General features: G+C 43.2%; 1 protein-coding gene across 1 annotated transcript; it reads right to left on the bottom strand.

Moving 5' to 3' along the window:
* Positions 1-4,278: 4,278 nt before the first annotated feature.
* LOC139663556 (probable G-protein coupled receptor 149) lies at positions 4,279-13,270 on the bottom strand (the record flags this gene model as incomplete). The annotated part of the gene is made up of 5 exons (XM_071542261.1): positions 4,279-4,803; positions 5,753-5,896; positions 9,890-10,392; positions 10,548-10,728; positions 12,341-13,270. Coding segments are annotated over 5 exons (2,283 nt in total), but the record flags the coding sequence as incomplete, so codon positions are not given.
* Positions 13,271-13,275: the final 5 nt, after the last annotated feature.

The raw sequence follows: 13,275 nt of genomic DNA, 5'->3' as shown, positions 1-13,275 counted from the left end.
CAACGTCAGAACAATCAGTCGACGTAAATTGACGCAACACAACGACCCGTGATTGGCTCAGAAGGAGGTTGGCTCCTCGCTTTCAAGTGGAGACGGCCCATCCACGAGACGGCCCCCAAACTGCTGCAGGTTTGTTGGATATGGGCCATAGATGGATCTGATAGGCTAATGACATTATTACAGAAAATTAGACATGATTGCTAATCTCACTCGCTCTAATTAGTGATGGAGATTCCATACAACATAATGGCAAAAATAACTTAAATCTTACTAGTCAAAATGTAGGCTAATTAGAGATACCTTAAATTATCATTTTAACTAGTAATGAGAATCCGGCCAGGCTAATAAATGTTACAACGGCTTGCCATATTATGTACCTTGCTCAGTGTTTGATGGGCACACACACATACACACACACACAGAGACACACACACACACACATAGCCTACACGTTTATTTGTAAACGTGTAGCCTGCACTCTACTTGTAAGGACCTCCCAATGACTACATTCATTCCCTAACCCCTAACCCCTAACTCCTAACTCCTAACTTTACCTCTCACCACTACACACCTAATCTTAACCCTTGAGAGAGAGAGAGAGAGAGAGAGAGAGAGAGAGAGAGAGAGAGAGAGAGAGGAAATTCTATTAGAATGTCCAAAATATTAAAGAATAAGAAAAATATACTTCCCAAAATTTGAAAATGCAATTCCTAACTAGTATTCCCTCCCAAATTCATGGGAGAAAACAATGTGACTTGCTGCCAGATGATTCACTGTGTTATAATCTCAGGGATGATAATTAGTTACAAAATTGTCTATGATTACGAGTATTGTCCACATTGCATATGATCACATTTATGGAATCATATGTATCATATGGAACAAAAGGGAGTTCCTATAATTACTGAATTTGCCTATTCTTTATTGTACCATATTCATCTATCATTCCCCATGCGTCATATCACTCTATCTGGCTCTGCTGTATCCAGTCACATCAGAATTATTCAAGGCTCAATGTCAAAAAAAAAAAAAAAAAAATGCCTTCATCTATATGTTTTTGTTTGAATCAGAAGTCACTTGCAGCGTTTCTCTTCTGCTGCCAATACCTTTATCTCCGGTTTGTCATTATTTGCAGCATGTGAGCCGTATCAATATCCCAGCTTGTGGCTCGCAGCTCCGAGGGGGAAATGGAGTGCGACTGAAAATTAGTTGGAGAAAGAAGAGAGAAGGTGGAGGAGAAGAGCAGAAAAATAGTGGAGAACGAGAGGGAGGAGGGGGGTATAACAAGCGCAGGGATTGAAGGTGAGATGTGTGAGGTCGGTGGGGGAGAAATCATACAGAAGAGGGAGAGAGCGTATAGAGTAGTGGAGGGGTTGTGGAAACAAAAGGAGATAAAAGGTAGAAAGGACTGTTTAATATGCTTTGAGCCCCCTCCTCCCACTCATCTCCATGTGTTTCTGCACACTTTGTTTTCTGTGATGCACACAAACGATCTCTGACCCTGATGAATTATTTAACTGAGATGAAAAGCAACATCATGTTTTAACATGGGTTGTTTCTGATTTTTTTTTTTCTTACATATTCAATAATGCATACTGTACTCATTGAAGGTGCCTGCAGACACAGTGCCAATCTAAAGATCTCAAACGGTGCCATTTTGATGCAGGCTTACCTGCTATTGCTTCAGCATAATGTGAGGTTGTGAGTGGGAGGTGAAAGTCCTTGGATCACACAGAACTGATAAAACATCAGAAATAGCTGCAGGCCAGAGGCTTTTATGATTAAAAAATATTTTTTTTGTATTCACTGCTCCTGTATTCCACTTCTCTCCCTTTTTCTTTCTCACTCCCGCTCTCCTGCTGTTTGCTTTTCCACCCCTCTCTCCTTCCTCCTCTCCTCTACATTCCTTCCACAAAGACTATACCTCCAAATGTCTGTACATACACACATGTAGAAAATCTTGTTAATATTGTAAGGTAGTGAAAGCTCCCTAAAACACAAGTAAAATGTGTCTCTACTGTTGATATTATGTCATCTGAATCTGTACGCACTAATAAGAGGACAGTAAAAATATCTTACAGCTGTTGTGGATTCACATCACTCATCCTTGAGGCACAACAAAAAGGATTGTTGTACACAATATCTATCTAGGTCAGTCTCTTAACTAGTTAATTATTGCTGTTTATTTGCTTCTATTAAGCATGTTATAGAATTCTATTTGTGTAATTGTGTGTCAATAAATCAGTCCAGATGGTTGACGTGAATGATTAAACATGCAACACATTATAACTGATGTGCAATTCTTAATTCTCACAAACAGGGAAAACAACTGTTTATTGATCAAACTGGTTTATCAGAATGCAGTCTCTTGACCAGGAGTTGAACTTTGGTACCGTTTGGAAATGGGAGTGAGCAAATTATCTAATTGCTTCCACTCTGTTAGGCTGAAGAGATAAAGCTGTGTGCAGCTGAAACCTTTGGCACCGTTAACGGCTGAAATGGTCTCTGTTCATTATAAAAGCATGATGTTGGCTTAATACAAGTTTACATTCATTATGATTCATACGACTGTACATGATTATTTTCCTAATATACATTTTGCCCAGGAGCACTCTAAATAGAAATGCAACGCAGTCTTGTTGGAGGCAATTTTCTGGTATAAATCTTTAATGAGCACATTCTTATGGAGGATAAAACATGTCGCAACTGATGAAGTGGGCCTTTGCTAAGAGACAATTCAAAAGCCTGCGAAAGAAGTCGACAAAGTGCTGATCATGTGTTGAAGGGCGAGCACCCAAATAACCAACATACTGTATATAAAAGACACAATCATAATACAAACTCAAATAAATATACAGTCAAGAGAATTAGTGTGAAACACCTATTTAACTATGTTGCTGTTTTTTGTATGTGCACGCACATGTGTAATTATGTGCATGTGTGTGGATATGCGAATATATTTATATTATCTGCAAAAGAGAATATAGATTAATGCTCTTCTTGAAGGTGTCCACAGTCCATATCACCATTCAAAGCGGTACTGAAATACACAATATGTCTATGAATATTTTATTCCAGTCCTGGATTTATGCATGTATTAGATGGAAAAGAGCGGCCCAGGTAACTCACTGATTAGATAGGCAGTGAACTGAGAGGGCAGAGAAGATGATCCCTAAAGTGGTTCAGGAATGCACATTCATATGCTGCCTACTGTGGTAAAATATGCACACTGTCACTCATTTAAATTGCACTGAATGTACATGAAGCAGAAAACAGCTCTGCATAAGTATCCCCTCGACCTCTTTTGCAAAAAAATCACTCGCTTTCTCTCCGTCTCTCTCAAATGCCTGCCTTTCCTTTCTTTCCCTCTCTTTTCTTCCTCCTTTCCTTTTGCTTTCTGGGGCTTGGCATGGATAGTGGTCTCTCTCATATGACAATAGCAACATGAATACTACAATGTATGTTAAACACTCAACAAAGCTAGGTGCAATGGTAAACACACATTTCCATAATAACAAACGAACACACATACTTATCAGGGAAATATATGAACACATTTGGCAGCAGATTATCGCAAACATACAAATTTGTGCGTTATTCTCTTACAGCCGGCACCCTCATCCTTATGGGCAAGGCTGCTTTTGCGAGCTAAACACAAAGACACACACATAAAAACTCACACACAAACACACACGAGGATGACTCAGACACATGGGTCAGGTGACCCCCCCTATTGAGTCACTGGTGACGTAGTCTGGAGGAGCAGCTCCATGTCAGACGTGTGACGAACGAACCCTTCGCCCCTCCCTTCGATGTCTGAGTGAATTTCTCTCTCTCTCTCCCCCTCTGTCCCTCGCTTTTATGATGATGAGCCATATGGTAAAAGTCTTGGCAGGAATACTGAGTCGCAGCTGGAATACTCTCTCCCTCCTACTCCCCTGCCTTCCTCTCTCTCTCGCTCTCTCACTACAATTTACTACTATCTCTGTCACTATCTCTTTTACTGTCTAATCTATCTTCACATACTCTACGGACAGAAGATGTATTTGCTGTCTTAATGCTATCTGCGGAGGAAGTACGAGAGGATGCAGACAGGTTATGATAACAGTCTTAAGCGCAGTCTCCATTTCTTACACCTGTCAGTCCCATTACAATAGCGATCAGAAAGAAGCGAATGTGTAACCGTTAGTAGTCTACTTGTCTGTTAGCCTTTTCAGTCAGTGGTGCATTTTGACCTCCTCCTTGCCTTTTGAGATCCGCCTCCTGCCGTCCTGTATGTCATTCCTCCCTGTCCCCAGCTTGCTTCCTGTAGGCCTCGTTGAGCAGCTGTATCTCCTCCCGATACCCGCAGCTCTCCTGGGTCTGTCGTCGGCTGTTCTGCCGGTGGGCCTCCACTGTGTCAGGAATACTGATGTTGATGCTGTCTGCCTCCGGGTTGCCGCTGCTGGGGATGAGCAGCGAGTAGGAGGCCGTCTCGCCCAGGTCGCAGGAGACAAAGCGGTTCTCCCTCCGGGAGTAGCGCAGCGACGGGGAGCGGGCGTGGGTGGAGGACTGGCTGATGTTGGAGATGATGGAGACACTGTCCATGGCCTCCTCGTTGTCGCAGATCTCCAGAACCTCCAGGTGGATCTTGACGTTGGTGTCCCCCACCCCGGCTCCTATTCCCATCCCTATCTCCATTTCCATCCCCATCCCCATCCCCATCCCCACCCCGCCAACATTCACATCCCCGGCCTGGCCTCCTGATGCGGGGTCGTCTGCACTCGGCTCGTGACCAACCGATTTGGAGCGGTATACTTCCACCTGGAGGGAGAGGCAGAGAGTTTTATGCTACAGATTAAAGTTTCTTCTTATCTTGTACTACACTGGGGATGGGCATGATTAATCAATGTTTCAAATCATTGCAAAGATCATGCAGCTCTAGTGATAAGCTAAAATACTGAACATTCTTCCCATGGAAAGATTATCTTACTTTCTTAGTAATTCACTCCAAGAATTCATTGAACAGTGGACTCCAGTCCAGCATTAACTTACTTGGGTCTTAACGTGCTGTAGCTTCATTAATATAGGTCAGAGCAGTTTGTGAATCCAGATTAAACTTGGCAGCCATGTATATGCAGGTGTATGTGAGGTAATGTGTGTATTAAGATTACAAATTGCTGCTTTGCTGTGGCCATTCTGATAGCCACAGGCAGCAATTTGACAGCAGTAAACTGTTAACTAGGTGTACTTTGGTCTGTTTTTTGTTTTTTTTGCATTAACGTCACTCCAGATAGTAGCCTAGCTTTAAAAGAAAAATGCTTCTCTGTTGTTGTATGCAACAGATGTTCAGAAACCAAACTCTTCCATTCATTTAATTGATTTGATCAATAAAAATTGTAATTAACCATCCTTGAAAAGACTGGAAATTGCCTATCTCTGGCCACTATACTAGAGGTCAACTTACTTTCAATTCATTGAATCTCAAAGACTAAATGATACATGTTGCATTCATTCTCAATTATTTCTTTGCAGTTTGGGTATGCCAACCTTCTCATTCATTCATTTTCTTTCCCCACTTATTCCTGCTAGAGCCTATCCCAGCATGCATTGGGCAGAAGAGCAGAGAAACACTGTACCGGTCACTAGTCCAGGGCTAATACGAATAGACAGATAATCACTCTCACTCACGTTCATACCTATATAACTGAACCCAGCCCTGCTCAAAAATGATATGCCATTTAGCAGAAGAGACTGAAGTGAGTGCTGTTACCTTCCTGGCATTGTTGGGGGAGATTTTGAGTCCATCGCTGCTGACCTCATAGGTGGAGAGAGAGAGGGTCTTCCCTGTGGGTGCCTGCAGAGATACGGTGCCCTGGAAGGCACACAGGGGGATCGACAGACCACCCGTCGACCGCTGCACGGCAAAAAACAAAAACACACCACAGCCACTGTGAAGAACATGCTTTCATGTCTACATCTAGCACCACATCTTGATTTATGAAGTTGACAGCTGTGATTCCCTGTGAGAATATGATTATTTTTAACATCTTGTTCCCTCTTGGCTGTTCATCGTTGTGTTATTGACTGGAAGTAGACAGTGTGCCATACTTTACATCACCTACAAGTATTTTTCTGCTTCTTGTTCCCTCTGTTCAAACTAATTGAGCTTAGATTGTGTCCATGGCAGGGAGATGAATGTGTTAACCGAACATTTACATCCCAAGAGTTAATGAAGCTTACATGTGAGAGCCCCTGTGAAGAGCACTTTGCTGGTAAAATTACATGGTAGGGCTAAGTGCATTTAGAAGCTTCTAGAAACCTTTCAGGTTCATAGTAAAAAGACGGTGGCTGGCACTGGGTCTAAAAGATGTTGAGTAGGTGTAGTGACTAATTCGTTTTCAATGTGCATAGCATCAATCAAATCAAAAACAAATAATCACACATTTTGAAAGGTTTTCAATTGTTGATGAGGTATCTTATTCTGAATATGTTGCTTCTTCTATAAGCCATCTTTTCAATTAGAGGGTCCATTTATAGCACTCCCATTTTAATATCATATTGATTTCATGGGTTTTAATTCACCATGCATCAAAGTGAGTCTGTCATCTTGATGTGTGTGAGCAAACGCATATTGCTAGCAGGGGAGAGGAGAAGCATCATATGTTGTGACAGTAGGGAGACTCTGGCAGATCTCACTAAGCCGTCTAAATTATTTAGATTATTTCAATCTAATGATCTGATTGGTTGTGACTGCAACATACAATAGAAATAAAGAGGATGTCAATCTTCCATCTCTCCCTGACACTTGCATTAACAACTTCATTCCTTTTGCCACATTGTGAATGGAGAGAGAGAGATGTGAATGGAGAGAGAGAGAGAGAGAGAGAGAGAGAGGAAGAGAGAAAGAAAGAGCGCAAAAGCCTGCCGTGTTGAGCTGAAAACACATTGTCAATAAAATCAGATAATGGCCAGATCCCATCAGCGCGGGAAGCACAGACAGTGGGGGGTGAGAGGGGGTACAAAAATAGAAAAATAAGGAAAGAAGCAAAAATAGGAGGCACGCAGTTGAACAGAGTTGAAAGTGAAATGTGAGAAAAAAAAATGTGAGAGATGATCGGAGAAGCAAATTATCGGTGATTTAGAGACTTAGACTTAGAGAGAGGCAGAGACAGAAATTGCCGCCAGTGTAAATGTAGACAGCTGGGTAATTTTAGATGGTTCCATTTGTAATCATTAGGAATGGTGCAGCTTTTTAGCAATTCTCGCAATTATTTCTTGCTATAGTAAAACGTGCATATGACTTGTATTTATATATGACGGTTTCAATCTTCTCTACCGATCGTTTTCCTATGTCTGAGTCCCCATTGGATCTCCATCTGCCCTCAGAGAAAGGGAGGGCTTGTGAACGCGCCCCCAGGTCTGTGCTTGCTAACAGAGTGTATAAAGTCACAGAGAGGGTAAAGATGTCTTTAAGCTTTAATTCCACCTCTCCCTGTGGACGCTGAAGGCCAGAGGGGCTGACAGTAAGGAGGACAGACGCTGGGTAATGACATCTAGCCTGCTAACGAGGAACAAAACACTGCCAGGAAACTATAAATCACATATACCATCTAGGCTTGACTTTCATCTGTTGTTTGTGTGTGTGTGGGTGGGGGGTGGGTGTGACTTTATTTTGTTATTTTTTTGTCTTTCATCTGCTGTTTGGTTTGTGTGTGTACGTGTGTGTGTGTGTGTGTGTGTGTGTGTGTGTGTGTGTGTGCGCGCGCATGCAGTGCGTAACTGCACATATAATTGTATTTGTATTCTACTAATCCCAATCAATGAATAAGCCTCCAACTCACAAAAGAAAATAATATACAGAGTTTGCCAAATAAGAAACTGAGAAGTAGGACACACACACACACACACACACACACACACATATGCACACAAACAAGCCAGCAGTCAGCATCTCAAACTTATACATGATGCAAAGTGAGTGCCAAAGCCTAGCTGTAGATGCATGCTCCATGGATTTTCCACCCTCTGGCAATTTTCAAACCAAAACATTTCAGACTTTTAAGTAGAGCACAGACAGAGAAAGAGAGAGAGAGAGAGGGAAAGAGAGAGAGAGAGAGAAAGAGAGAGAGAGAGAGAGACAGAGAGAGGAAGAGAGAGAGAGAGAGAGATAGAGGAAGAGAGAGAGAGAGAGAGAGAGCACATGTCTGCATGTTTTCAGCCTCTGTGTTCATGTCCCAGTTTGTTTTGCAAGTTCACTACAAGCTCATTGTGTTATTGTTCAGAAACTCGCAATTACTGTCACTTTCAAAGGTAATGCCTGTGGCTGCACTGCTGTTTCTCTGGAACAGAGTGAGGCTGTTCCTTCCTCCGTGTCAATTATCTCCACTGCCAGGATACATTAAACATTAAGCATTAAGCATTTACTATTTTGTCCTTTTTAGACAATTCATTTGGGACCCGGTGTCCAACAAAAAACACAGAGAGAGTTCTGGCATTCGGATACATGTTTAGAAAGTGCAGAGGACAGAAATGTAGAAATGGATCAGTGGATAGCAGCTGCACAGCACTGATGTGACCTCAGTACTGATGTGGTCCTAATTATTGTGCATATAAATTTATGAGCAAAACACTGGGTGAAGAAGGATCCATACATGAAAGGCACACAGACATAGCAACCCTACAAATACACTAATTTGCATCTGCTTGCGTCCTGTGTACGGGTGTACATTTGTGTGTGGGTGTGTGTGTTCTGGAAAGTGAGTGGGTGGTCTAAAACATGTATCAAAAGTGCATTCTGTTTCATTTTTCATTCCATTTTCATTCCATCTTTTCAAAAGCACATGGACACACACTGACAAACACACACACACACACACATATAATATATGTATAACGAGAGCTAACTTTCCATTCGCCAATCACATCTACATAAGACGGACCCTGAAACCGTAAACAGACAATCTTCGAAACCAAAAATCACAACACTGAATCAAATGAACAGGGAGACCTGTCAGTGAGAGTGCTTGTGGAGTAACACTGATTGATTCTTTGGTTTTGAAAGACAGGCTGACATTAGTTACTTAAATGGGATGTTGATGATAGTATCTTGATCAATTGCTCTATTAGTCAGAACCCACTGAAGCTTAGCAGACATACAGATAATGTTGTTGTATGGAGAGGAGAGGAGAGGAGAGGAGAGGAGAGGAGAGGAGAGGAGAGGAGAGGAGAGGAGGAAAAAAAAGGCTAAGGAAGAAGGGATTTTAACCATTTTATCTAAATCACATGCGCAACTGCCAGTGTGTCAGCTTGATTATACTGAGGCATATTCACAGACGCAGAGAAAAACAAGACACCAGACCAACAAACAGAAAGTCAGACAGGCATTCAGACAGACACAACACGCACACACGCACACACGCACACACACACATACACACACACACACACACACACACACTTGCTGGCTATGTAAAGACTGTGTCCTAGCCCACCAGCTGTGTGTCTGTCTGTATCTCTGTACTTCTGCCTAACCAGGCCAGACAGGTGCAATGGTTGGAGAAAGGCTGCATTTAATTTCCTTTTGCACACAGGTACTATAGGGAGATGGAAAATCCATCCCTTTTATGGTCCTGAGGCACTTTAATCACTCCAGAATGATATAAGTAAATTGCCTCTTCAGTTACATTACCAGATGCTGCATGCAATATTGTAACAGTTGTTTGACTAGTACAGAATAACCAATAGGCCGATCTCTTGAGTATCTGGTGAGTGCTGACTGAGGAAAATTCAATTAATGCCAACCATGAACTGCAGAATGATACAAATTACGTGATTTAATGGTTCAGCATCAGCCTAATACACTGACTACTGTCATGAGTGATAGGTCAATGTCTGGGCGGTGGTCTACCTGTCTGGGTGTTCTCTCTGATTTGCTCCTGCACCACTCCCAGTCCGTCAGCTCGATTTTCCGACACTCCTCGTGCGACAGCCTCCTCTCCGGCTCCTCGAACACCGACGACGTGTCGGTCAGATTGTGGTCCTGCTCCCGGTGGTGGCCAGAGAGGGAAGGGACGCAGCGGAAGTCATCATCGTCTCCGTGGTTCTCGTGGGGAAGCGGAGCGCAATCTGCAAGGGCCTCTCCTCCGCCGGCCTCTGCTTCTAGTAACAGGTCTGCGTGAGAGGAGCTGTCCACCGGGCACGTGGTGCTGAAATCAAAATCGGCCTCCAAGCTGGAGAGCCCGCCGCTTTCCAGCGCATGGAGGCGGGTATTAGGGTAGTCACAGTTAAAGAGGCTGTGGTAGGCCGGCTTCTCGATGGACGGGCTGTGATGAGACTTGGTGGCGTGGGATAACTTGTACACTCCATAGCCTTGCTGGAACGAGAGGTTGAACTCCAATCTCCTTTTCACCACTGTGGAGAAAAAGTAATTGAGAATAATTATAATTTCATTGCACACTCAAGCTAAAAAATTCAAGTAGGCTATATTTCACACTGTGCAATTGGCTCTGGAGCTCATTACCCTTGAAGTTACAATGTGAGTAGATTTGTGTTAGGCCACGGTCTACCTGAGGGTTCCTGCGTCCGATCCCGTTTGCAGTTAATGAAGCAGCCACAGGGCATGTGGATCCAGCGCTCGGACAGCACAAACAGTGGAGTGACCGCAGGGGCAAGCAAGGTGAGAAAGAAGCTGAGCGTCTCCAGGGAGGAGCTGCGTGCATTCACTGTGTGACGCACCAGCACCAAAGTCTGTGAATGAAAGACAGGGGAAATTGATTCATTCATGGGTCAGCTATTCAATATGCATTAGGATGTGGGGAGTAGAGAGACAAATAAATGAAAAGAAAGAAACACAGATCCAAACCCATACTGGGCATTTTTTTCTTCAATGCTGAGCCAAAGAGTAACATGGTTACATGGTGGCCCTAATTAAATTAAATAGCAATAACGTAATTACTGTTTTTTTAAATGACTAATCCTACTAGAAAATCACCCTTTATTAAGGATGTTTGTATGACTCAACCATTGTGGCCCAGGATATACAATGGGTGCAACGTTCTACTAAAATTGTCCTTCAACCCTTCCATAGAATAAGCACATTGTAGAACATGTGAAAATAGATATTGGCAATGGAAACACACACAGACATGAGGAATGAAATGGAAACCTCCAAAGGCAGGCCAAGAAATATGTGTATCAAAAAAAACTATCCACAAGAGAAAGAAGCCCTGCTTGTCTAATTGAGTTATTTCTGAGCTACTGTGATATTTCAACATTATCTGTATTATCCAGCTCATATGGTTCTGCTGATTTTTAATGTTGCCAATGTTGAAAGCTCATTTTGTTTGTCCATCATGGCCTGCTATCTATAGTATTTCTCACTCAAAATCATTTTTTGATTTGAGCACATAAAAAATGTGTAATAGCACAACTCAATGTCATCATTCAATGTCATCATGCAACTATACATAATCCTTATGTTCATTTTTTAAAACATCAGTGTTTAACAAACATTTAATGAGACAGCTTATCATGGTGAGATGTCTAAATGGTATTAAAATTTTAGAGGTGTCACATGATTAATGAATTTAATATGCTCACAAATGAAAGCATGTCAGTCCTTTAGGCCTGTACAGTAGGGCAGTGGTTCCCAAAGTGGGGTCCAGGGACGCCCAACGGTCCTTGAGAGGGTTCCAGGGCCCCTCAGCAAAATGAGGAATGGTTTATTTTTTTTTTTTTTTCTTTTCATTTCAAGAAAGGGCGCTGAGAGAATTAAATAGGAATCTCTATTCTGATTCATCCATAGATTCCACACTGTCACCATTATCTCCCCACCCACAGTAGTTGTCCTGTCCTGTACCAAATCATATGGAACAACAGAAGTCTTCTCAGATGGGGATCCCTCAGACAAAATGTTATCAAATGGGAGTCTGTGGCCTAATGTGTGTATCTATTGGTGGAGCTTTGACATGAAAATATTTGGGAAACTCAACAAAACATGTCTCTCTTACCAAGGCATTTAGTCTCAGATTCAGTCTTGGAATCTTATTTTTCTTAAAACAAGTGAAATAGGCAACTGTGCCAGATTGTGTCAGTATCTTGGAACAAAGCAAAATGGGACAGATGCGTCCAGTATCAAGAAAATAACACTTGAATCAACTTGAAATGAGTTCATTTGCATTGGAAACAGGTAAAAAAAAATATCTCACTCAGTTTGCAGATGTACTGCAAACTGGATTGGATGACTTTGTAAGATGGGCATTTGTATGGTAGAGTATATGCCTAGTTCTAAATGTTATGGGGCTGTTACTTTTGGTTTAATTTACTGTATCATTATGCTTTTGTTACGCTGCATGCTTACCATCATTGGCATCCATAAAATAACTCGAACAACCGCCAGGATCATGGAGAAGCGCTTTTGTGCAAACACCACCGGTGTGTCCCCGACAGCAGCATCCATCTGCCCGGTGTCAGAGGCCGGGGACAGACTGGTCTCCACCTTCTCCGTGAGCTCCAGCCCTGTGCCAAACGAGCCTGGGCTCAGCTCGTTATAGGCACCGAAACTTTTGTTCAGGCTGTCCCGGGAGAAGGACGGGAGATCGCAGAGGGGAGCGGAGCCACTCAGTCCTCTCGCCATCTCCAAATAGCTCGGGTAGAGCAGTGTCCTCTGGGGCTCCCTGGAGCACAGCAGCTGGTAGGTGAGGGGGACAAAGAAAAACAACAAGCCGCAGAAACACAGGGAATATAAAGAGAAAAGCAGCAGAATGTAAAAACTGTCGCTCTCTGGGAAACAGCCGAGAGAGGCCGGTGTAAAGCTGCCCCATCCGCACAAAGGTAACACACTGACGGCCAGGCTGACCGCCCACACAGCGGCGATGGCCCACATCACTCTCAAGGGCCGGCGGACAGACTGAAGCACTCCAAATCTCTTTGTAACATAAAAAGTGTAGGCTGCTATAAGGCAAGCCTTCATATTGCTAGAAACACCCTGGAACACATAGAGAAGTCCCGATAAAGTGCACAGGCTCCCCGACTCTCCACCTCCGTCTCTTTCCCACTGGAGGAGCATGAAAAGGGAGAGAGGGACCACGCTGAGCAGGTCGTCCACCGACATGGAAGCCACGATGAGACACAGCGAGGTTTTTCTCCTCATCCGGAGGAGGGAGAGGAGGGAATACACACCTCCGACAAAGGTAGCAGCGGCGATGGTTACGCACAAGCCAAAAAGCACCAGGCGAATTTGCCTCTCCACCTCCAAGGGGTCCGTCTTCTCGTAGGTGGCCGTGGAAAGGTAGC

The sequence above is a fragment of the Centroberyx affinis genome, unplaced genomic scaffold (genome assembly GCF_046629955.1).
Source record: "Centroberyx affinis isolate AG114_WGS23_722 - 3 ecotype Tasmania unplaced genomic scaffold, CSIRO-AGI_Caff_v1 ptg004048l_1, whole genome shotgun sequence".
NCBI lineage: Eukaryota > Metazoa > Chordata > Actinopteri > Beryciformes > Berycidae > Centroberyx > Centroberyx affinis.
The sequence above is the reverse complement of the archived record's forward strand: the minus strand, read 5'-3'. Positions and strand labels throughout refer to the sequence as shown.